Genomic DNA, 27,206 nt, shown 5'->3' with positions numbered 1-27,206 from the left:
TGTCTTACATAATATACCGACTTCCTCCACAGGCAGATTTAGTCTCGGGTGAGACACAGTGTTACAGTTCTCGTGACACAGAAGAGCTTCCTTCCCAGGCCAGGACTCAAGTCTGTCTGCACCTGCAGGCCAGTGGCCACTTTGAAAGGTGATGATGTGCACATCCTGGACAGGGAGGAAGGCTGGTGGGGTTGGGGAGTCGAGGAGGGCATTTCTGTGTCGAAGCTCAACCATCATGAGCTGAGCTCACAGCCCATTGTTAGTGTTGATCGTTGTGCAGCTTTGCTGTGTATAAGGTGGGAAATCTTAAGAAAGGTGAATTGCAGTCAGTGCCAAACAAGACTGCAGCTTTGTTTCTGCAAATAAGCAAACACTGAGTTTGTATTTCACTTTAATGTGAGAGTGAGATTTAGAAACAAACACATTTGTGTCTGAATAGCCAGAAATGTTTTAATGAAGGGTGCTTTGGTCGTTTTAAATACACGTTTGAATGGATTCCAAATGTGGACGAGTTCTCTGTTTGAATGAAACACACAGACACTAATGTGTACACACCCAAGCAGAAGTCACTAAATGCCAACGTTACCAAACGGATGCACAGCTGGTTTTGAGACTGGTCTCGAGCAGGCGCAGCACCGGAGCCTTTGTTACGTGGTGCTGAGCCGACCATCCTGTCTAATCACCTCAGTGAAGCGACGCTGCACATGAGCTCTTTAATTGTTGCTGCTCACATATTCTTACAACAGAACTGATGAATTTTAAGATCACTTGTATTATTGTTTTACTGTGTAGTACAAAGACACACACCTGTCAGTGTGTTTTGTGTGTGTAACACAGCATCAGCGAGCGTCACCATACTTCATTGTTCAGCCGTTTCTTTTTCAAAGATGTTACTTTTGTTCATTCTCCACATTCATCATCCTTTTTTCTTTCATGTGGTCTTTCATAGGTTCTCCCATGCCCTCCCCCTCCTGCCCATCTGTCATTGACCAATCACATCCACAGTCAGCTAATCCCCACGACAACCCGCTGTTAGCCAACATACCTGAGCCTAACTCAGAGGAAGAGGAGGAGGAAGAGGAGTATGCTGCTCGGTTGTACTTAGCCGTAACATGTGGTAAAGAGACTTTAGACTTTTTTTAAAGACATGCACTCATTTTGGATTCAGCATGTGAGCTGCAGCTGGTTATTTGGATGACTGTGGAGCGACTCCCAGGGTAACAGGCTTGGTGGAAGTTAGTCGTGTTTTCTCCTTGTATGTTTTTATCATCAAGCCTCTGTACCTGAACATTAATCTGCTGTCACAGAGCGGCTGACGGATTGTATTAACACAAAAGACAGCATGTAGATTTGGGAGTGTGGCGAAAGGTCACTAATCTCTAAATGACAAGTGGTAAATATAACGATGACTGCTGTTTTCTTGTTTGACTGTGTCAAACACACACATTTAAAATGGGACTTTTATTTTGTTCTTCAGAATACGTTGTCACATCCTTTCTAGTTCTTATACAAGCAGTGTGACTAAACAAAATGTTTAAATGTCCCAATAACACTACAGGACCCAAATACCTGTACATTAGACCAAAAATGTCTCTTTATTAATTGATTGCTACAACAATCAAATATCATTTAGCAGGTATTTGATTGTAATAGCAATTCTGGGCATGGCTTTATCACTCTTATCTGATAAAGTCCCTGCCCCCAGTGTGTTTCTGTAGCTGATGTGATAGGATTGGCTCGGTTGGATGTTTTTAAACTGGAAACTGAGACACAGCACAGAAAAAAAAGCTGCTTAGATCCAAAACTTTGGACTCTTGTCACAACTGTAGAGAAACAAAGGCTACTACACCTCACTGATGACAGCTTCTTTCTGTTTAAAATTTGATTGAAGCGTATTTCTCGATAAAATCCATTTGATGACAGAGCTTCTCCTGGTGTCTCTCCACATGTTTGTGCTAGTATTAGCATGAAGCTAATAGTCTGGCTGCAGCTGATCCAAGATATGTTTGCCTGTGGATAGTGACGAGCACCAGATGCTGAGTTGTTTTGACTGGGCAATGGCCCCTTATTGAGTTGGTCATAGTTGGGAGTTTGATAGGAAACAGACTGTGATAGTCTGAAGATAGGAACTATCTTCAGACTATCACAGTTACTCAGACTACACCAGGAGGGGCCGCGAAAGGGGGGAAATCAAGAGGAAAAATACCTGGAAGGAAAGAAGGTGAGAAAGAGACATGAGTGTGGGAGAAACAGAGAACTAGTCATCTCCTTATATATGCATCATCTAAACATGATCAGAAACAGCACGACGTAGGCTCGTGTAATGACTGCAGGTCTGTGTGCTCCTCCTTTACCAGTGTAGATGAGGTCCAAGCTAATTAATCCATACTCAGTGAAACGTCTTAAGATATTACTATCTCCACTTCTCCTTTTAACAAAGTATGTGCTTATTTCTTTATTTGGTCTTTAGCTGATATTTTCTTGCACACACAGACACAGATATGCACTAATGTGGAAGCCAGCCTTTTATTTCTTTAACCTTCCCTTGCAACAGAAAGAAGCTGGAGAGAGCATTGAAAAATATTTGTGTTGGATGTCAGTCAAATTAGGGCTGCTCGATTATGGCAAAAATGATAATCACGATTATTTTCACTGAAATTGAGATCACGATTATTTGACGATATTTATTTAACCCTTTAAGACCTACTATAGAACCAAGTCCACCAGAGCTTATATTATTATTATTATTTTTTTACATGCTGTAGTGCCATTTGTGGGAGCATTTCAAGTTGCTATACATCAATACAACTGTTATAGCCCATATTTTAATAATATGTATGCATTAAGTCCATAGTAATTACATAAATTGCAAAAAAGTGCAATAAACTACAAAAAAAATTGAAAATCGCTTTTGTTTTGTTTACATATATTTCTACTTGGAGAAATTTAAGAGGTTTATCCCTCAAAACTTTAAATACAATAAAGTTGCAAAAAATAGTTTACAACAACAGGAAATTTATTTTGAGTGTCTTCATAGTTTTATTTTGGAGATACAGCAATTTTTATATACTGCAGGAAAAACAAAAAACAATCCTATGATGCAAATTTGCAAAGAAAACAGCAGGTGCATCATTTCACTGTGGGAAGTGTTACGAACAGCTGATAGGAACGGCAAAGCGTGTTTCTGGAATATTATGTTTTTGTTCCTGCAAGCGCTTTTTATGAAATTTTTGCAAAGCTATATGTGGAAGGAAACCGTGACCGAGGACAAGCTGATGGCATCAGATGTAAGTACAACTCCTCCGGTTTCATATGCAAAACAAATTATTGTGCTAGCTTACATGGTTCAGGTTCTACAGGGATTTAACAATAGTTACGCAAAACGGAGCGTGCTGCTCTGACCGGCTTTAAAGGGTTAACAATGACTTTAAAAAAATAATATAAAATAGTGTGCAACACCACTGAAGTTTTTTTTTTTTTTTTTAAACTCTCTTTTCAACCAACGGCAGTCACTCTCCAAATAACTTCTGCTTAGCTTTCCGAGCTTCCCTCGGGTCCTCTTAATCAGCGGTCTCCAACCTTTTTTGCGCCACGGACCGGTTTATGCCCGACAATCCGGTTGTTCAGTCTGACGTCACTAGCCGTGTCTGGGTCTAAACTCCGCTGCAGGTCCATATATCAAACGATCACTGTGGCATTACTGAGAGTTGAAAAACTGTCTAAAGTCTTTCATCTTTAATAAAATGATCAGCCTTCTCCTCTACCAGGTGTAACAATTGAGTTTAACATCCAGGCATCTATGAAAACGGAATTTATGACATTTAACGGAGTTAGAAGTTAGCAGGGAGTTAGCTCGCTAGCTTCTATCTAAATACAATATAGCATGTCCTGACTGCGGGGTTTTGAAACAAATTCAAACGTACAGCTCTGTTATCACTTCCAGCATAAATGAAGACAGAAAACTAAACAGCAGTGACGTTTGTAGGGTTACTGAAGTTGGGCTAGCTGGTATATAATGATGTGCTACGTGACCGCTAGCGACACAGCTATGTTAGCACAATATAATTCAATTCAATTCAATTTTATTTATATAGCGCCAAATCACAACAAAAGTCGCCTCAAGGCGCTTCATAGATACAGAGAAAAACCCAACAATCATATGACCCCCTATGAGCAAGCACTTTGGCGACAGTGGGAAGGAAAAACTCCCTTTTAACAGGAAGAAACCTCCGGCAGAACCAGGCTCAGGGAGGGGCGGGGCCATCTGCTGCGACCGGTTGGGGTGAGAGAAGGAAGACAGGATAAAGACATGCTGTGGAAGAGAGACAGAGGTTAATAACAGATATGATTCAATGCAGAGAGGTCTATTAATACATAGTGAGTGAGAAAGGTGACTGGAAAGGAAAAACTCAATGCATCATGGGAATCCCCCGGCAGCCTACATCTATTGCAGCATAACAAAGGGAGGATTCAGGGTCACCTGGTCCAGCCCTAACTATATGCTTTAGAAAAAAGGAAAGTTTTAAGCCTAATCTTAAAAGTAGAGATAGTGTCTGTCTCCCGAATCCAAACTGGAAGCTGGTTCCACAGAAGAGGGGCCTGAAAACTGAAGGCTCTCCCTCCCATTCTACTTTTAAATACTCTAGGAACAACAAGTAGGCCTGCAGAGCGAGAGCGGAGCGCTCTAATAGGGTGATATGGTACTACAAGGTCATTAAGATAAGATGGGGCCTGATTATTTAAGACCTTGTATGTGAGGAGCAGGATTTTGAATTCAATTCTGGATTTAACAGGAAGCCAATGAAGGGAAGCCAAAACAGGAGAAATATGCTCTCTCTTTCTAGTCCCTGTCAGGACTCTTGCTGCAGCATTTTGGATTAGCTGAAGGCTTTTCAGTGAGTTTTTTGGACATCCTGATAATAATGAATTACAGTAGTCCAGCCTGGAAGTAATAAATGCATGAACTAGTTTTTCAGCGTCACTCTGAGACAGGATATTTCTAATTTTAGAGATGTTGCGCAAATGGAAGAAAGCAGTCTTACATATTTGTTTAATATGTGCGTTGAAGGACATGTCCTGGTCAAAAATGACTCCAAGGTTCCTCACAGCGTTACTGGAGGCCAAGGTAATGCCATCCAGAGTAAGAATCTGATTAGATACCATATTTCTAAGATTTTCAGGGCCGAGTACAATAACCTCAGTTTGATCTGAATTAAGAAGCAGAAAGTTAGCAGCCATCCAGGTCTTTATGTCTTTAAGACATTCCTGCAGTTTAACTAATTGGTGTGTGTTATCTGGCTTCATGGACAGATAGAGCTGGGTGTCATCTGCATAGCAGTGAAAATGTATGCTATGTCTTCTAATGATACTGCCTAAGGGAAGCATGTATAATGTAAACAGAATTGGTCCTAGCACTGAACCCTGTGGAACTCCATAATTAACCTCAGTGTGTGAAGAGGACTCTCCATTTACATGCACGAATTGGAGTCTATTAGATAGATATGATACAAACCACTGCAGCGCAGTACTTGTAATACCTACAGCATGTTCTAATCGCTCTAATAGGATATTATGATCAACAGTATCGAACGCTGCACTGAGGTCTAGCAGGACAAGCACAGAGATGAGTCCACTGTCAGAGGCCATAAGAAGATCATTTGTAACCTTCACTAAAGCTGTTTCTGTGCTGTGCTGAGCTCTGAAACCTGACTGAAACTCTTCAAATAAACCATTCCTCTGCAGATGATCTGTTAGCTGTTTGACAACTACTCTTTCAAGGATTTTTGATATGAAAGGAAGGTTGGAGATTGGCCTATAATTAGCTAAGACTGCTGGGTCTAGAGATGCTTTTTGAGTAAAGGTTTAACTACAGCCAGCTTGAAGGCCTGTGGTACATAGCCGATTATTAGAGATAGGTTGATCATATTTAAGATCGAAGAATTAATTAATGGCAGGACTTCTTTGAGCAGTTTTGTAGGAATGGGGTCTAAAAGACACGTTGATGGTTTGGAGGAAGTAATTATTGAAGTTAACTCAGAAAGATCAATTAGAGAAAAAGAGTCTAACTTAACATCAATGGTACTAAGAGTAGCTGTAGATAATATTACATCTGTGGGATGATTATTGGTAATTTTTTCTCTAATGATAAAAATTTTATTTGTGAAGAAGTTCATGAAGTCATTACTAGTTAACGTTAAAGGGATGGTTGGCTCAAAAGAGCTCTGACTTTTTGTCAGCCTGGCTACAGTGCTGAAGAGAAACCTAGGGTTGTTCTTATTTTCTTCAATCACTGATGAATAGTAAGATGTTCTGGCTTTGCGGAGGGCTTTCTTATAAAGCAGCAAACTATTTCTCCAGGCTAAATGATGATCCTCTAGATTTGTGACACGCCATTTCCTCTCCAGATTACGAGTCATCTGCTTTAGGGTACGTGTTTCAGAATTATACCACGGAGTCAGGTACTTCTGATTTGAGGCCTTAGTTTTCACAGGAGCTACAGTATCCAGAGTCGTACGTAGTGAGGAGGTGAAATTATTAACAAGATAATCGACCTCTGTTGGGGTAGCGTTCAGATAGCTGCTTTGCTCTGTGTTGGTACAGGGCATTGGAGATGATAACAGTGGGTGGATTATATTCTTAAACTTAGTTACAGCGCTTTCAGAAAGACATCTACTTTGATAAAGTCTACTCTTCACCGCTGTGTAATCAATTATTGTAAAAGTAAATGTTATCAGGAAATGATCAGACAGGAGAGGGTTTTCAGGAAACACTGTTAAATGTTCAGGTTCGATGCCATATGTTAAAACAAGATCTAGGGTGTGAATATAAACAAGCTAACTTTTTTTCCACTCGATAAAAGTTAATGTGAGTGTTCTCGGTGGTCAGGAACAAATGTAATCGCATGGCAGGATGCTGTAAAAGGACCAAACTTCAGCCAGGAGAACAACTGAGATAATCCATCCACAATACGAGGTTAGTCATTCATATACTGCTGCATGGGCTGGGCTGTAGTTACATCCTAAGGTTTTAAAAACTGAGCTTAAATAAATGATTAGCGGTAATAAAAGCCGAGGGAGGTCAACAGTGATCACTGACTGTTTTAGGAGCTTTTTGAGATTAAATAGAAGAAAATACAAAACATTAAACATGTTCACAACACAAAAGCCATATTAAACGCAGACTACTTTAGACCCGGAAGTAGGATTCGTCGCGTCATCACTGAACAACCGGATATTTTCACGGACCGGCCTTTAAGGTGTCGTGGATAAATGAGGGAGGGGCTAATAATCGGCTCAGTCATTTTTAATGATCGTTGAAAGCCCAGATCGTAATCGTGATTAAAATTCGATTAATTGAGCAGCCCTAAGTCAAATACTGAAGCATCATAAAGAGTGGGAAATAACACCTGTTCAGTTTAGAAAGCCGGCCAGTCTGCCTCAGCGAAAAATTCAAAAAGTTGAAAGCTACGCCGGGCCCATAAATATCATACATTTACATTTTTAAAGACAAGCTTTGTTTTACTCATTTTACATTACATATCAGCCCCCACCTGTCTTTATATTTGGTTAGGAAATGGGAAAGAGGTGCAGTGCTTTAACATGTAAAACCCTACATGGAAACACACTAGAACAGGCGAAAGCATCATTCGGACAATTTTATTGAGCTTTCAGGGAACTGTTGTTACGGACGTTTGCTACATAAATAAAACTGAATTGAACTGAATTTTCCAGGCTTTTTGAAGGGCATCCCAAAGTTTTCCAGCTTTTGTTTTCATTGCCTGTCCAGTGGATCCCAAGTTAATCCTTCAATAAGGTTGGGGCCTGGGCTCGTAGGAGGCCAGTCTAACTGATAATGTTGCAGTGAGTGATTTTCTATCAGCTATCCATATCAGTGTATTTGTGATCGTTTTCATGCTGAACAGTGAACCTGCAATATGACACTTTCCATGTTTCCGTGTTGCACGGTGGCTCCAAATCTGATGGCATTCAGTGTTTTGCCAAACTCCCCAACACCGCTGGCTGAGACGTAGCCTGAAACAATGACAGCTTCCACTGTATTTTATAGGTGCCTGTAGACTCTCTGCGGACCTCCTCCATACATGTTGACAACAACTTCAGATTTAGATTCATCACTCCAGAAGCCCTGAATGATTGAACCAACTGTACCTGTGACATGTAAATGTTTTTAATTTCAAATTGTTTTAATTGCATTGATGAATCTTATGTACTTTACTGTTTCCTTTCCAACTAAGTTGATTGTGGAATGTCTGGGAAGGAGGAAATTTCATGACCTGACTTGTTGCAACGGGGTCCCATTACAGCATAGAACAATCCATTCTTTCTGTAAAGGCAGACTTGCTGTGTGATTTTATGCACCTGCAGCAAGTGGATTGAAAGCACTTTTGTTTCTGTGGTGCAACAATGCAGCCAGACACTCGACTTCAAAGTCTTCACACAAAAAATAAATCGTTCCAAATAGAATTCTGTTACCAACACGTTCTCACTCCCAAAGCGTAACATTTTACACTAGGTGACAAATCGTTGATATATTACACTTCCGTGCACCCGACACGTCCTTAAATTACGAGATCGGAAACATGAGGAAACATGAGAACCGTTTGGAATGAATCTACACATGTGCGTTTGTTTTACTTCAATCGCGTTGTCTAACGGCATTAAAATGCTGGTTAAGGTTAGGGTCAGGGCTGGAGTACGTGGCTGGAAAGTGTTTTACCACGGGAGCCTCATTCTACTGGATTTCATCCATAACCCGGCGCTAGCATAAGAACGTGGAAGGTCACCTTTCACGTTCCTCAGGAACGCCTCGGATATGTTACAGCTCGGGAGTGAGAATAATAACTTAAAGTTTGATACTATCAAAAATCCCAATAACAACTGAAAACACTGACAATCATCCTTAGAAGAACAGAACATGTGGGACTAATGAAGGCTTATCTTATCTTATCTTTACAATGTGAAGAACATAGAAAGAACACACTGTGTGTCCACTTCACTGGGCTCCATTTCAAATGTCATTTTTAAAAGGAGAGAAACCAGTTTAAAAATGAGTGCCATTTGTTTTAAGGCAACTTAACAGCTCATCATTCTTCCACACGCTGGTATTTTGGCATCAGAGGGCAACAGACAAGCGTTCTTCACCAGCCGGCCTAAATCTCCTCAGACAGGAAAAAGCAACATAGAAAATGGAAAGTTTGTCCGCAAATGATGGGATGACTCCAAATCTTATCGACAGCGTCTACACTGAAAGCAAAAGGGAGGTCAGACCAAGGCTGGGGAGGAACGTGAATAACACTTAGTGCTTTTTACTTGAGGACCAAATAGGCAATTCTCCTCAACACCAGAAACAATCAATGAGCCACTGAAAGAAAGAGATGGAGAAAGGAGAGGGCACGAAATACTTCTCAACACCAGACCTAATCGATGATGCCAGCGGAAAGAAGGGATGAAGAAAAGCAGGGACAACAGCAGAAAACTTTTTTGACATAAGAATGAATGTTAGATTTAAACAGAGAAAAATAGAGAGAGAGAAAATATTTGAGAAGAGACGAGACTGAATGATCAGGCTAATGAACCTCAGACTAGTAGCTGGTGGCTGGGGTTTAAACCGCGCGCACACACACACACACACACACGCACACGCACACACACACACACACACACACACACACACACACACACACACACACACACACACACACACACACACAATCCTTGTCTGAGGCTGATGGCAGAATGGAGCCACTTAAGTAAATCAAACTGTTGTAGCAGGCTCCACACAAAGAGAAAAGAAGACAGAGAGAGGGAGACAAAGAGATAAAGTGGAAGAGAGTCATAAGATAGAGAGCTGAAAGAAAGAGTGTGTCACGCAAGTGCACTATCCAGACTATGAAATGACGTACTGCAACATTTTGTTTTGAGGATTTAACTCAGATTGTAATTCATGGCGTTTCTTTCTGATTCATCTTCACCCTTGTCTCTCCTTGCTCTGCTGTTTTCTGGCTTCTTACAGGACTTATTGGAAATGCTCTCTTATAAATAAAGGGCAGCTAGTGGAGTTAGTTAACCTGCGATCCTACTTGTCTGTAGGTGGGAATGTGGGTGTGAATGGTTGTCTGTGTTAGCCCTGCAACAGACTGGCAATCTGTCTGAACTGGATAAGTGAATAAAGACGGATGGAGAGAGTCAAGCTGAACACATGTACAACCCTAGTCATAAAAAAGTTGATGCTTTATAAAATGTAAATAAAGCGTTGCTTTGCAAATTTGTGGACTGAAACCAAGAAAATGAAATGAAGCTCAGCACCAGGTGAAAAAGGCTCTCATGCTGAAATGAGGTCTGCAAAGACGAGTGGTCACAGACTAGAGGTGGGAATCACCATACATCCCACGATACGATATTATCACAATACTTAACGCACGATACGATATTATTGCAATTTTTAAAAATATTTTGCGATATTCAGATTCTGTCCATAAAGGTAAACTTTATCAATATTCATTTATCTAATAACAAAGTCTCACACTCAGTCTTTCTCTCATCTCAGTCAGTTTTATTGTTGACAAACTGAACGGTTTGTATTACAGTCTAGTCCAACTTAACTGAAACCATCTGGTACAATTACAGCTATTCTGAACTATGCAATATGAAAACTATGCAGCCCCTGCAGCAACTGAAGAATTTGAAAGTAAATTAAAACAAAATAATTTTACGTTAAATAAAAAAGTTTTAAACTTAATTAAAATAAAAAATGTCTTAAATTAAAATAAGTAAACTGTCATGTTTATTGCTGCCAAAAACCAGTTAAACACATTTGGACAGTGAAGGAATGTCAGGATTCTTGCTCAGAAAAAGGATCAACATGCTCTGAAGTCAGAGCACAAAAACCTTTTTTGTTACAAAATATCGATTTCTGCTGTTCCTGTATCGATACATTATTAGCAAACAAAATATCACGATGCTACACAGTATCGATTTTCCCCCACCCCTATCACAGACACAGCTGTGCCAGAAGCTGGTTGACGGTTACCATGAGGTGCAAATTATTAAGGGACATGTAACCAGATATTAAATGAGGTGTGTGTACGGCGCATCTGGCAGGCAGTCAAAGTCCTTCACTTATTCCACATGTTGTCATGTTAAAAGCCTTAATCCAAAATTGATTAAATTCAAAATTCATCTTACAAAATCTACAAATAGAAAATATAACATGTACATTCACAGCATCTGAGCTCAATTTTGAGTGTCAAAATTGAGCTCAGGTCCATCCAGTTTCCACCGACCATCTCGTGTTATTTCAAGCGGCACTCACCTGTCTACATTAGATCCTACAGTTGACAGCACATGTCAGAGCACGAACCACATCATGAAGTCCGAGGAATGATATGTAGACCTCTGAGACAGGTTTATGCTGAGGCACAGATCTGGGGAAGGGCAAAGACACATTTCTGCAGCATTAAAGCTTCATGTCTGGTTTTTTATCTCAATCATTCCACCCCAGAAGAAGAACAACTCAAAGAAATGATCACAAGATGGTGAGTGTATGAGCATTCATGATCAAAATATAACAAAGGTTACTGCTAGTAACAAAGTAGCTAAAGCTACCATTTAAAACTGGTTCTTTGCAAAGTTGTCTGTTAAGTATAGAAACAATACTGAGAGTTTAGTGCTTTTCATTTTTTACCAGGGCTGGACTGAAAATGAAATGAACAATTCTTCAGACAGCCTGGAGAATTATTGTTCAGGGCTGTGTGTAAAAAATTATAGAAATGAAAGAGACGTTGAGAGAAAGTGGAGAAAGTGGAGGGTGCAGGAAAAAAGAAAACTCGACAGGTGTGGAGAAATTTAGGCAAAGTGAAAGGAGAACGAAGAGAGAAAGCATGGGTCGTGTTCCCTCAGCAGCACTCTGACACTGTTCTAACAGTTCTAGAAAGAACCCAGATATGTTGTTCTGTAGACTGTAGCTATCATTTTGTCAGACTTTTACTTTTATTGGCACTTATGCAGAGATTTTAAGAATAATAAAGTTCGTAATATGACTTCTCTAGATCTCTTATTGCTTAATTTCCAGCTAAAACACTGTTTCTTCTTGTTGACTTGGCCTTTTGCCCTCTAATGAACCACAGCGCTGAATCCTGAAAATCAGAACTCTGTCTGTTTATGGTTTCCCATTTCTACCAATCAGAGTTACAGTTATGTGCAAAAAAAGTATATTAGTAATATTAGTACTGCTTGAACTTAAACACAGTTTGATTCCACAGTATTTTAAAGACTTCATTTATCAGCTGATTTTTAGTCTAATGTGAATCATACAGTACGTTTATAATAAGGAGATTTAAAGCTGCCTCCTATATCAATGGATGTTGTACTTTTTCAAACACACTGTAAAAACCTGTAATATAAAAGTATTTCACTGTGTATTTTACAGTTTTGTACTGTTCTTCTAGAACATCATTAAATTCACATAAACAGACTGATTTTACATTTCAAATGTAAATTAACGTAAAATCACTGTAAATGTAATAAAACATAATTTCCTTGTTTTTTAAACGTATCTGTCTGTACATGAGCATATTTAGATTGTTAAAATAATTCACAAATGTGTCATAATTTCACAAATATCTGTCCGTTATTTGAAAGATTGAACTGTTAAATTCAAATGTAATGCTATGGAAAACTATATAAAATGATTCATATAAACTTTTTTCACATAGAATAATTATTATTATTATTGATATTTAGGGTGATCGTGGCTCAAGGGTTGGCAGTTCGCCTTATAGTAAGAAGGTTGTCGGTTCGAGCCCCGGCTCGCACACTCGTTGTGTCCTTCCACCTACAGGTGATGGCCAGAGAGGAATTGTAAAGCGCTTTGAGGGTCTCATAAAGCGCTATATGAATGCAATCCATTATTATTTAAGTTAACTGCATATTTCTGTACCTTTAAGTATTATTATTCATATTGCCACATTCATTGACCATGTTTATAGGTAATTTCATTGTTTAATCACGTTAAAATGTTCCTAATTTAATGTTTAACAGCACTTGAAAAAGGCAGAATCCCATGTAAAATTAGGGCAACAAACTGTATTGTCATTGCTCAAAATAACCGTGTTTTCATGGGAAAGTTATTTTCTGGTATTTTCTGGTATTATTTTGGCGCCCCAGCTGCTGGAATATTACTGCTTTTTAGTTGTTTTTTTTACAGTGCAGGGATGGCTGTTAGTGACAGAGCGGGTCATCTAGGTCGTCCACATGCCAAAGCCTACTGGGCCCCACGCTTTCTGTGATGTTTCCACCAGAGTGTATGCAAATGTTAAAAAGGTGTTCAGGCCCAGATGGATGTTGTGTTTGGGTGACTGAGACTTGTAGGAGAAAGAATACTCGGCGAGTACAAAGATGCTTTATAAAGATGAACCATTCTATCTGTCCTCAATACAATATTGTATAATGAAAATTTGCGTGTATAATAAATTAGCACTATTAGGAGCTATAAATTAGAATTTCTTTTTTTACTTTTCTGCTCCCTTTTTTTGACTTCATCATCATCATCATCATCCACGTCATCACTCTGTTCCCACTCCCACCACCCTCTCTCGTCCTCTCGTCCACTCACGTCTTTGGTATCAACAGCTGCACCCTCTTTTGGATCCTCTCATCAGTCCTGCTCATTTCTTCTCTTTATTTTTGCACCAGTGCACTGACCCCATCCACCCTCTCCTCCCTCTCTGTGTCTCTCAGCCTCATTTTCTCCTGCCAAGTCAGCTCTCAGTATCCCCCCCCTTACCCTTTAACTCTTGCTCTCTGACCAGGTCATTAATAGGGGAGACTGTGCTCCTCTAAGCCACCGAGGTTGCCTTTGCAAGTTATTTCACTCGTTTGTCGACGTCGTATCCTTCTGTGTCCTCACATTTATACATAGTATGTATGTATAGACGCATCACAGGCACGAGGATAAATCCAAACATGCATAGGTGTGCTGGTAATCATAGCTTTTCAAGAAACTCCTACCAGGTAAAGAGTTTCGAAAGCTCAGTTTCTGCGTTTATATGCAGACGAGGAAAACTGAGGTCGTGTGTTTCGGTGTCAAAGGTGTGCACTTCAGCTCTGATGTTGCTTTATGGTTAGGGTGATATTGCCCCCTGTTGCTTTGGCACGAATGTAACATTCAGCGCCCTCTCAGTTCAAATGTAAAATGTGCTTCACCGTGGACGTGACGGTGTTCATGACACGCTTCAACATGGGTGGTTCCTGGTTCATTCCTAAGCATTTTCTTCTAACATGAGGGTGACAGTACAGGTCTTCTTCCAGACCTCGGCAAACTGGTGACACAGCCAGGTAACTGATGATCCAGGAATCTGCAGTTGTTTAGAAATGACCTTCCCAGCTGGTGTAAATCTATAATTCTCCTTCTTCAATCTTCACTGAGTTCCTTGGACTTCTGGGTATTGGTCGATCCAGTGAGTGTTTCCAAACAAATCCCTTTCATGCTGGGAGAAATCACCGATTGCTGTTAATTACGTAGGCCTTTGCCCTGATAAACTAAAAGATACTTTACATCCTTTAGCACCACTTATTCAAACATTTAAATAAGTGTGTGTATATACAGAGTTCAGACTGTGCTTAACAATAACGACAGTCATAGCTCATTAGAATTCTATAAACACTGTTTTAACAGCAAAACCTTTTGCTCCAGCCTCTGGTCCCAGTCTGTGTTTTCTCGGCTACACTGTCCCGTTTTGTTTCGGGTACTGTGTGAGGAAGCAGACGTCTCCAGGACTGGAAACACTAAAAAAGCAAGTTTAGAGCCCGTGAAGTTTCTCCTTTCATACCAGCTGCTGGGTATGCAGTGAACGCAACCAGCTGGCACTTGCTGAGAACTTTGCAGTCTAGCCTTTCATCCAAATGTGGCCACTTCTTCATTTAATAAAACAACAATAGTGGACGAAACTGTAACAAGAAGACTCCAAAAAGAATCCCAGTCCAAAGTCACTACACATTTGTCCTTCTTTTGTATGCACTCTACTGCTGTCTTTAATTCCAGATGAATTTATACAGAAATGAGTATTATTTGTAAATGACAAAAGGTGCTGCGCTGAATATGGTCACTTCAGATACGTGCAAAATAAAAAGTGATTGACAGGAACAAATCGTCATTTAAGTAAAAATAAAACAATTTTTATCAGGCAGTTATAAGAAAAATACTCAAGTGCATTTACATATCGATGGTTTGAAAGTTAAAAGAGTCTATGCAAAGTCCACACAGAGAGGCCCGACAGTGGAATTGAACTCAGGACTTTCTTGCTGTGAGGCAACAGTGCTAACCACAGTGTCACTGTGCTGGTGTATAACTAAATACCGAAGCCAAACACAAACACATTTGAGTTATTATGCCCTTAAGTTTGGAAATACTCATCTTCACTATCACAACAGAAGGGTGATAAGGATAACACATACACGTAGCTCATACAAATCTACTATTCTTAAAATCTCTAATATTAACATGCACAGATTTCACACTGCACAAATTATGTACAGCACAATAAATAATCCTGAAAATATCCTGAAACCACACTTACATGCATGCAGTAGAAACACGCCAAAAACACAGTTTATCAGTGCGTGCGCAGCCTCACCTATCACAATAGAGCTGCAGTGCAGTTGAGGCAGAGCAACGTGCCAAAAGAAACAAAAGGAAAAATGAAATAAATCAGCATGTGATTTCGTCAATTAATCAGCTGATCTTGTTCAGTTTCGAGTGGGCCTTTGGTGTTTAGCTCATTTCCTGTCTATATTAAAATGCCATTAAGCTTTTTTTCCCATTCTTGTTCGTGACAATATGTCCAAATTAAAGCCTCTGTTCCTCTGGCTTCTGTGACTGTAACCTCTCATTTAGAATTTCCTAAGCTGGTCTTTCTGACAAAGCAAATGTTTCTGTGGGCTTTTGTTTGGTTTTGTGGGCGCTCAGGTTGAACTGCTGAGGCCGAAGCTGCCTTCAGTGAGCAAAGAGGGACACTCTCCGTCTACATGCCCCACAAAAGCTAACCATGGTTAGGAAAAGAGGCCTACGTCAGTTCCCTCTCCTTGCTGGGAGTCCAGAGGTGGAATGAGTTTTCACGCTTGAAGAAACACAAGTCTTAACTCTGGTGCCCTCTCTGCATTCTCTCTTTCTATCTGTCTTCCTGTCTGTGTTGTTCTCAGTCCACCTCAGCCAACTATTGTTGTGGCTTCTGAAACTTTTAATTGACTTCCCGTGTCACCTCCTGTTCTTTCTGTAACCTCCTTTTTATCTTCGTGTTCAACTTTATATAAACAATGACAGAATGCACCACCAAGCTTAGCTTGTTTGATTTAAAGGCCTCAGTTGTTCCAGAATGCTGGAGCAGGAGTTCAGGCAGAACTAGAAAGACAGATCATATTTCTCCCATGTTCGCTTGTCTTCACTGGCTTCTAGTGAACTCCAGGACTGAATTTGATCCTCTCCTCACTTACAACATCTGGAATAGTCTGGCCCCGTCATTCCTCACAGACATCACAGTACTATATCGTCCTAATAGACCTCTTTGCTTTAAGTTGCAGCTAGTTTTATAAGTTGAAAGAGAGGCAGAGCTTCCCGGTTTGGATTTGGGAGCCTTCGTCTACCTCTAAGACTGAGTTGAAAACGTTTCTGTTAGATAAAAGCTTATAGTTGATCAGGTGGCCATGAACCATCCATTATGCTGCAGTCAGCTGAGGCTGCTCTTCACTGCAGTTCTTCACTCACCTGTTTCACTCTGTGTTTATACAACACTGTTGCATTTAACCATTATTCAGTGTTAAACGCTGTCCCTCTCTCTCGTGTGCCTTGTGTCTTTTCTCGTTCTCCTTACACCCGACCGCTCACGACGCATGGACGCACCTTCCTGAGCCCGGTTCTGTCACCAAGCGCTCATACGTGGTCGTCTAATGGATGGGGTATTCTTTCTAATATCGTGCTTCTGTCCCTAGAATATAAAGAGGCTTTAAGCAGCTGTGGTTGTGAAGTAGCTTTGCACAAAGACAACTGATGTGAATTGATGTTTATTTAAACCTGTTATTACTGACCTACCAGCCTACTACAACCTTCATCCTGGACCACCCGGGTCTTTTAGAGCTCTTTTTAAAATGATTGTATTTGTTTTGAAATGCTTTCACACTCTTGCCCCGCCTCACCGCGTCTTCGTCCCCACACACCCTGTCACTCTCTCAGGTCAGCTGACCTCCTGGAAGTACCTACCATAACCAGATAAATAGAGAAGAAGATGCGTAGATGAATGAGTGGTTATGATTTCCTCCAAATGAATCAGAAAGTAAGGCTCTGAAAAATGATGTTTTACCCTGATGACTGTTTTGTCAAATTGTGTTGCTGTTGAAATTGAAATTAATTTTCTAAAGCAGCAGCCTGACTGAGAGACCTTCATCATTGCTCTTCCTCATATATTATTATTACAATTTCTTCCTCCTTCCGGGCATGAGGAGGTGGTGGTGGTGGGGGGTGCTGCTGATGTAGTAACAACACTCACATTAGAAGAACCGACTGACTCCAGTCTGGTGTGGGCTTTTTTCCTTTTGCAACAAGGATTAATTTGGTGTATTTGAAGTAACATATCCTGTGTTTAGATATATTCATGCAGCTACAATATAGAGCAAAATACACATTTTTGCCTGCCATCAAAGGTTGAACACCCATGGACGCAGATAGATAATTATATAATTTTGGGCTAATCTTTATTCCACTGGGATATATAAAGTATTTCTGGTAATCCTCTTTTCTCCATATAAAGCTCGATTGTTAGAAAAATAATTTTTTCTTAAATGTTTGTTAAGCTGTCAGCAGGTTTTACAGTCTTTTGACTCACAGTGTGCATTTACTCATCCACATATCCACAACAGAGAGAAGTCTTTTTCACCAGAGGAGATGGGCGTTAGTGCTTAGTTATGTTTATGAGGTTAACTACAGGAACGATTTGTAATGATTCTGCTAATGGTATTGCAATATGTGTCAATGAAAGCAAAACAAGTAACAGTTAGTTTAGACAACATGCATGAATGTGACATGAGAGTGTGTAGCCGTTGCCGTATGAAAGCAGACGTGTGTGTTAATGATTCAGTATAAATATTTCATTTTTAAATATCACAGTCCACATCAACACGCTATAGATACATTGTTGCTATGCAGTATGTTTGTGGGAGTATTTGGATAGGCTGGCAATCAGACTTGTATAACAAGTGGTCACATATAACTGTGTCCCAGAAATGATTACCGGTAACATATAAGGGCATCTGTACACTATGCAGAGAAGTGAAGCACATGCATCGTTATATTAGTTTAAGTAGGTTATGCTGCAAACTGCTGGATGTTCTTGCCTGGCTCTAATCTTTTCTCAGTTGGCATTTAGGAGGACTGATAAATTGGCCCATTAGCATAATGGGTGAATTTTACACTTATAATTGCTCTTATAGAAATACAGTGTCTGACAGAATTCATATAAGTAGAATGGGAGGCAGAGCCTTCAGTTTTCTCGTCTGTGGAACCAGCTCCCAGTTTGGATTCAGGAGACAGATACTATCTCTACTGTTAGATTCGATTCCACAGCGTACCGTTCGTCTTTGTCCCCTCACCGATAACGTCGTGACAGATGGCCGCCCCTGCCTGAGCCTGGTTCTGCAGCAGGTTTCTTCCTTTTAAAGAGAGTTTTTCTTCCCACTGTGGCCAAAGTGAACCTCATAGGGGGTCATCTGATTGTTGAGCTTTTTCTGTATTGTTGTAGCATCTTTACAGTATAACATGCTTTGAGGTGACTGTTGTTGTGATTTGGCGCTATGTTTAAAAGCAGTGAAATGAACTGAACACTCAGTTATATGGTAGAATTGATATGTTCTTATGTAGTGCTCTTCTAGTCTATGATGTGTTGAGAAAATGAACCCTTCCACGCATCTATTGCTTTCCACTCCACTGATCTCTTTGGTCTCTCTACTGATGTCCTCAGTCTGTCTACGCTGAATTCATGAACTTTTAAGAGTACTCCCACACTCTGAGAAGGCAGCTAGTTTATAAAAGAGTGCTTGAAAGCTTGTTGGGCCAGCTCATTGCTAAAATAACTTATCCACAGCTGATCCACAACCCTGCCCATGGAAAATTGTTTTATGACACTCCACTGCCCCTCTGGCTAAGCACAGGTGATCCTGTCTGATTTTCATGTATAATGAACCAAAGCATTATGAAACAGAACTAGTTGGAAGACAAAGTGGACAAGTCGCTGTACCTTGTTAGATGTAAATGGGTTTGAATAGAATAGTAGTGTTTGTATGTGGTAACGGTTACAGTTAAAACAATGGCAGTGATAAGAATGTAGAGAGTGTTAATAGTAAACATAATGTAGCACTGTAGCACTGTAGCACTGTAGCACTGTAGCACTGTAGTACTGTAGCACTGTAGCACTGTAGCACTGTAGCACTGTAGTACTGTAGTACTGTAGCACTGTAGCACTGTAGCACTGTAGTACTGTAGCACTGTAGTACTGTAGCACTGTAGTACTGTAGTACTGTAGCACTGTAGTACTGTAGCACTGTAGCACTGTAGTACTGTAGTACTGTAGCACTGTAGCACTGTAGCACTGTAGCACTGTAGTACTGTAGCACTGTAGTACTGTAGTACTGTAGCACTGTAGCACTGTAGCACTGTAGTACTGTAGTACTGTAGCACTGTAGTACTGTAGCACTTTAGCACTGTAGTACTGTAGTTACTGTAGCACTGTAGCACTGAGCTTACACTGTAGTACTGTAGCACTGTAGCACTGTAGTACTGTAGCACTGTAGCACTGTAGCACTGTAGTACTGTAGCACTGTAGCACTGTAGTACTGTAGCACTGTAGCACTGTAGCACTGTAGTACTGTAGCACTGTAGCACTGTAGTACTGTAGCACTGTAGCACTGTAGCACTGTAGTACTGTAGCTCTGTAGTACTGTAGTACTGTAGTACTGTAGCACTGTAGCACTGTAGTACTGTAGCACTGTAGCACTGTAGTACTGTAGTTCTGTAGCACTGTAGGCACTGTAGTACTGTAGCACTGTAGTACTGTAGACTGTAGCACTGTAGTACTGTAGCACTGTAGCACTGTAGTACTGTAGTTCTGTAGCACTGTAGCACTGTAGCACTGTAGTACTGTAGCACTGTAGTACTGTAGCACTGTAGTACTGTAGCACTGTAGCACTGTAGTACTCTAGTACTGTAGCACTGTAGCACTGTAGTACTCTAGTACTCTAGTACTGTAGCACTTTAGCACTGTAGCACTGTAGTACTCTAGTACTGTAGCACTGTAGCACTGTAGTACTCTAGTACTCTAGTACTGTAGCACTGTAGCACTCTAGTACTGTAGTACTGTAGCACTGTAGCACTGTAGTACTCTAGTACTCTAGTACTGTAGTACTGTAGCACTGTAGCACTGTAGTACTCTAGTACTCTAGTACTGTAGCACTGTAGCACTCTAGTACTGTAGTACTGTAGCACTGTAGCACTGTAGTACTCTAGTACTCTAGTACTGTAGTACTGTAGCACTGTAGCACTGTAGTACTCTAGTACTGTAGTACTGTAGCACTGTAGCACTGTAGTACTCTAGTACTCTAGTACTGTAGCACTGTAGCACTCTAGTACTGTAGTACTGTAGCACTGTAGCACTGTAGTACTCTAGTACTCTAGTACTGTAGCACTGTAGCACTCTAGTACTGTAGTACTGTAGCACTGTAGCACTGTAGTACTCTAGTACTGTAGTACTGTAGCACTGTAGCACTGTAGTACTCTAGTACTCTAGTACTGTAGTACTGTAGCACTGTAGCACTGTAGTACTCTAGTACTGTAGTACTGTAGCACTGTAGTACTCTAGTACTGTAGTACTGTAGCACTGTAGCACTGTAGTACTGTAGCACTGTAGCACTGTAGTACTCTAGTACTGTAGTACTGTAGCACTGTAGCACAAAACATAATCTGAGAAAATGTTCATCACTTTCATTTTTCCATCCATTCCTTAATTGATTCTATTTCTTTATTTCCAGTTCTTGAGGATTACTTTCTTAGTAACAGTTAAAGCTATTAGGAGTTGTTTCTTACCTTTGTCATTGATATTTCATGAATATTTGCATTCACTTATAGATTTACAGATGCCTCCCAGCAGCCAGAGAGATGGTGGTTAGGGTGGAGACGACTATAATAACTTGTTTCCAGTTTATTTTGGATGGATTTGCAGTGTCTCTTGTGCTTTCAGTGCAATTTGAGGAAATATCTGAAAGAACTAGTCCCAACTTAAACATTTTCTATAAGTGTAGTGGATTCTCTGTAATAGTTTGTACTAAAGAAGTGAAGTAATGTTGGACTGTTGCTCTTATGGAAAGTACTGTTACATATCCTTGTCCTGAAGTCAGTATTGAGATGATACGTAAGATGGGTAATTCCTGTCGATACCCAAAAGTTGAAATGTGTTGGTTCCTGTGGCGGGGTGTGGTCTGCGATGCTGCTGCAGGGGAGGCGGATGCACCTACATGGTATCTGCAGCCATGCCTCGCCAGCTTAATGTCTGTGCTGGGTCCTGAATAATGTTGTTGTTGGTGTATATGAGTGGCTGCGAACTGCAAAGCTGCAGTCATGACAGTGTAAACCAGGGGTGTCCAACTCCAGGCCTCGAGAGCTACTGTCCTGCAGCTTTTAGATGCGCTCCAACACAGCTGAATCAAACGGTAGCTCTCGAGGACTGGAGTTGACCACCCCGGCTGTAAACAGCAACCAGAGAGTAAGAATAAAGATGCTGAAAAGCATGAATGTGTGGACGGGTCTGCCGTGTGTTCGTGACAGTTTCTTTTCAGGTCAAAATCACAATTATTCCAATACTGGTACTGTGACTAAGAATTTCCAGTCTTCCTTGTTTTATTACAATGTGAGGACTTTGCACTCGGTCCAGTTTAGTCCCTGCGTAATATCGTCTTCCTATTATGGATCAGGTTGATCGTAAGTCATTCCAGATACACTGAATGACTTATTGTAATCGTTAAGATGAAACCTTCATCACCCATTTAGAGATCTGACCTCCTTCCTTCCTGTTTGGATGTCTCACAAGCATTGGTCCTTTACTGTTCTCCATCACTAACTGCTCGGTGAGGCAACGTTGTGCTCCGCTGAGGTAATTCCATTATAGCAGCTTTGCTTGCAATTACCAGCCTAATTCAAAGTTACCATTCATTAGCAAATTATCAGAAAAAGTTGCCGAAAATCAATTTGGACAACTTTATTACGCACACTACAAATTTCTGTCCTTTGCTTTTTAAAAGCAGCACTCCACTGAAACTGCTCCTTTAAAGCTCTATAATGATCTTTTAATGGCATCTGATGCAGGAAATTGATGCTCTGTGCTCATGTTGCTTGACCTCAGTGCCTTTGATACTGTTGACCAGAATAAGGTTATGGCTGGGATCACTTAACTGGTTTCCCTCCAGTTCATCTAGGAGGACATCCTTGTTAGGGTGAGCAGACACTGCTGTGGGGTTCCTCAGGGTCCATCCTGGGTCGATTGTTATTCTGTTTTTAGGTGTTAGGTGCATTTCTTAGTATTTTTATGTATGACATTCAGTTCTACTTGTCTTTTAGGCCTCGCCAGCTGCACAGGCTGTCTGCCCTGGCTGACTCTGTATGTGGGATTAGTGACCAGCTCTCCAACAATTGTTTTAAACTCTGAGACTGAAGCCACGGTTATTGCTCCTCCTGATATGCACACAAGTCAACTGATTGCTTCTTCTTGCTGACTAGTGTTCGCAATCGCAGCGTAATATTTGAGTCCTTATTGAACTTTCACATATAAACTCGATCTCACATTTCATTTCAGGAACATTACCAAATTGCGATCCGTAGTCTCCTCCTCTGAAATGGACAAAATTGTTCTTGTGTTTGTATCATTTTGTTTAGATTATTGTATTGCCCTTTTTACTGGCTTAAAGAAATCACCTCTGTTATTCCTCCAAGCAGCACAAACTGCTGCACCCAGACACAGCTCACATTACCACTGTGTTACTCTTGTTTTTACTTTGGCTCTCCATTGATTTTAGAACTCGTTTTAAGATTTCACACTTGCATACAGAGCATTAAATGGACGCGCTGCAGACTATTTGTCTCAACTTCTTGTTAAACACACTGCTGCTCGCTGTATCCACTCACAAACTCAAAACCTATTAGCTGTTCAGACAAGAGTCCAGACTCGAGGGGACCGAGCGTTTCAGTCTGTAGTCTCTAGCTCTGGGACAGTTTACCGCTCCAGCGCCACGTAACTCTGTGGACTCTTTAAAAAACAAAAAATTAACAACTTTTCTGTTTTAATCAGGCCTTGTTATTCTTTTGTTATGTATGTGTTTGTTTTTTTGTTTGGTTCTTTGTTGATATCATGTCTGAATTGTTGTTCAGCACTTTATGAATGTTGTATCTGTAAAAGACACGATATAAATAAACTTCACTTACTTCCTAATAGACTAGAGCAGTGAACAACTTTTTCACAAACTCATCTTCTCTACATCTCACATGAAAGTTCATGAAAGTTGGGAGGAAACTCGCCTGTTATGATGTTAAATTACTGAAGCCTGTTTACTGGGTAATGCTACACACAGTACAGGCCATAACTGATCAAAGCAGTGAAAGCAGAGCCAGGGTCAGCTTGACATGCACACTGGTCTGAAATCATCTTATCATAAAGGATGAAAGGTTTCTGCACATGCGCAATCAGCTCGTGGAGTGGGAGTAGGAAGTGCAGATATCGTATCCTTGGTTAGTCTGTCTGGACTGTGTGAACTGTGTTCCAGTCACAGTGTCTTGCACACAATGTTTAGCAGATCATTGGAATATGCTACTTGCAAACATACTGTTTTCCCTTTTGCAAACCCCAGTTCAACCTGGTGCACACTTTAATTGTCATACCTGAGTCAACAGTTGATGTTTTCCCACCTGACTCACTATCAGCTCTCTGTCCTCCTGCACTGAAGTCACACACAGACATGTGATATTCAACTAAAAAAACAACATAAAAAAACTGAAGTTATCATAAGAGCAGGGTATGGATTACCTTTCACAACATACTAATAATAATACATTTTATTACTTGGCACCTTTCAAAACGTGCAAGGTCACATTACAACACAAAACAACAAGGACAGTGTTAAATGATGGGAACAGAAATGTAAAACAAAAAGGTGAAAGTTAAATAAAACCAAAGGTAAACATAAACAGGGTTTACAACTGCACGGCACTAACGCGCTAACGAGCTAACCGCACTAACGTGTTGCAGCCCTCGCACGGGGTGATCCGCGTTAACTCGCTAACGGAGATTTGCTGCGTTAATGCGGTTATGGCATTAACGTCATTTTAACCAGATTAACGCTGACAGCACTAGCAACTATAGACAACATAGACTGCTGCTGGCCGTTGGTTACATTTCATTACATTAGCTAACACTTTGCACACAATGAGCAAAACCTTGTGTTGTGGAATAGCATTTTGATCTTCTTTACTTGTACGTGTGCACTGGGCGCTTAAACCTGTTTTTGTTAACCTGTACCCTCTCCAACAGAAACGCTGGGCTATTATATAATTAGACGACAATGTCAGAGAATAATACTAAAACACGTTGGTATTGCTGATGCTACTTTATTTTGTTATTGCCCACTAATGAGTTCTTTAGGGGTGCTACAGTGAAAGTGCACGAGCGTCTCATCACAGGGTCTAAACTGGCCTCACGCTCCAAAATGTTATTTTCAGCTGTGACAATATTTAACTAAAAAGTGGGAGTACTGACTGAGATGTGCAGTATTCTGATTGGATGTTGCTGACTTGGTGGTGAAACACAGGCCTGCTTGGTGATTTATGTGGAGTCTTTTAGACGCACTGATTAATATTGAGTTTAATGCGTTTTGAGTAATGATGCTGGTTTTTTGTCTTTGTGTTACATGTTACACGAAAGTGATTATTGTTATTATGAATATGATGTATTAGACATGAATTTGGAGTTGTACAAAGAAATGATTGGCAAAAGCAAATCCCAGAATCTGCCATTAAACACATTAAACAGTCTATTGATCGTGTCACACAAAAGCCGAGACAGTTTTTGTGTGCAGAACTGGAAACTAGCCCCGCCCATCACACACACAGTAATATTTGCACATTGTCTTTAAATGTATGGGTTTGTAGGAGGTGCATTAATTACAAATAATAGTCTTGAGGCCTAAATAGTCATAATGAAACTCAGACTTTTCATATGTGGTTTTCAGCGTTCAGCCTGTAAAGTCTGCATAACTGGAACAGTTATTATGATGGCAAACAGAACACGAAGCAGCGAGAGGAAGAGCTGCTCCTGCACGTATCCCTCGCTTCTCTCTTTGCTTTCTGTTTTCCTCGCTGAGTGCAGCAGAGAAAGAATAACAGCAGGGCTGGGAAATGGAGATCTGATGCTCTTTATGCAAATCAAATTCCAAGACTGCCATTCATTTCCTTCTCGGTACCCTGAGGACGGAAAGGGGAGTTGAAAAGCAAAGGGACAAAAACAGTGAGGAAAAGTTGAACCCGGGTCAGCTTTGAGCAAATATTTTTACAGAATCGGAGCAGAGCTTTGTGAAGGCCAGTCACTGAGCTGTATTCATTCTAGCCGAGTGTTCAGTTACACTTCTCACTGACGCTGCACTCACATCCAGTGATATTAAAAAAATCGACATTATAACTCTTCATCAACCTTAACCGCATCATCTGGGAAATTTGCCTTTATATCAATCATCCAGACATTGTATAATAATAACATCACATTTTGAATTCTGACCTTCTTCAGACGGACCGACTGTCTTAGGTTAAGAAGCGCTGGCTTTTTTGCCAGTTCTTGCTTTGTTTGCTTAAAAACGGGCTGTGGCTAACATTATTTTCTCTCGTTAAGGACGGATTTCTTCGGATGAGAGACTGTTTGGTGAGACTGTGACGTGAAATATGATCTAAATGTATCCGTTTGATTTACAGGGATTATAACGACAGCAGTCCTCGGGGAAAGGAAACTTCCAGTCAGCTAAAAAGACAACAATGTTAGTGCCACTGATTTACACGTGTGTAAAGATGAGTTGTTCTCTCTTCTGTTGTTGACAGAGCAACCGTCCAATCATCACAACTCCAGCCTTCCTCCGGTACCACCGCCTCATCGCCAACAACCCTCAGTAACAGCTCTTAGCCAAGCCCTGAGCGCCACACATCACACTGGCCAATCCCTGAACTCCACAAGGCAGCTAACCCCTCCTACTGGAAGCCCGGCCCCTGTGGCCGGCCAATCACCAGCAGAGCTGCAGACCACGCCCCCCGAGAGCGTCCCGCTGCAAGACAGCTGGGTGCTTGGTAGCAATGTACCTCTGGAAACAAGGTAAACTGTCTTTTTCAGCCGTCTTACTTCACCTGTCTTTGTTCCACACTTGACCTGTAGCCTCTCAGCATTATCACAGTGTAACCCAACTGTGTGACGCCTCATCAGGCTTTCCCAGTGTGCTGCGACGTCCTTAAACAGAATGTTTTATCTCTACATCCTGAACGAGTCCCCCGAAAATCAAAAGGTAGCTAGAATAACAGAAAAACACTGTGGGAGGAAAAATAGCAATCTATACGTAGCTACAATAGACCGGCGCCCCATCCTGGGGTTACCCTGCCTCTCACCTTACAGCAGCTGGGACAGGCCCTACTCATAACCTCGAACTGAAGACGGTGAAGAAAACGGATGGATGAAAGCAACAACACTCTGCAGAATTCATTTTAGAAACAAACAAAATAAAAAAAAGAACAACAACATAATTATTATTATTATTTGTCTAAAGACTTAATTAAGCTAGGATAAGAAATAGTTTATCCCATGTATGTGGTGTCGTTGTGAGAGTGGAGCACAATCGTTCTGCTAGAGAAAGTGCTTCACTGCCTGTCTGTCAGTGCTGCAGAGGTTAGTCCAGGTCGTCTGTAATACACAACACTTTGTTCAGTGACCTCCTCTTCACCGCAGCTTCAAAAGTGTCCAGTTTGCAGCCAATCACAGAGCAGCCTTCCTAATCACTTCATTCAGTCTGTTAGTGTCACTTATCTCAGCTCTCGCTAGTACACCACAGTAAGGCTGAAGCATGCTCGCCATGAACACA

The 27,206-nt window shown here is 40.8% G+C and overlaps 2 protein-coding genes across 13 annotated transcripts in view; one reads left to right on the top strand and one right to left on the bottom strand.

The window, feature by feature from the left end:
• The window catches only part of LOC113024783 (teneurin-3), a 439,740-nt gene that overhangs the window by 148,728 nt on the left and 263,806 nt on the right, over positions 1–27,206 (bottom strand). The window lies entirely within an intron of this gene.
• LOC113024785 (teneurin-3-like) lies at positions 684–27,206 on the top strand. The gene is made up of 2 exons (XM_026172119.1): positions 684–1,117; positions 26,182–27,206. Exons 1-2 carry the CDS (start codon positions 934–936, stop codon positions 26,451–26,453), a joined length of 456 nt encoding a protein of 151 aa, XP_026027904.1. The 5' UTR covers positions 684–933; the 3' UTR covers positions 26,454–27,206.

Source organism: Astatotilapia calliptera, chromosome 6 (genome assembly GCF_900246225.1).
Source record: "Astatotilapia calliptera chromosome 6, fAstCal1.2, whole genome shotgun sequence".
Lineage (NCBI taxonomy): Eukaryota > Metazoa > Chordata > Actinopteri > Cichliformes > Cichlidae > Astatotilapia > Astatotilapia calliptera.
This window is presented reverse-complemented; position numbering and strand designations above follow the sequence as displayed.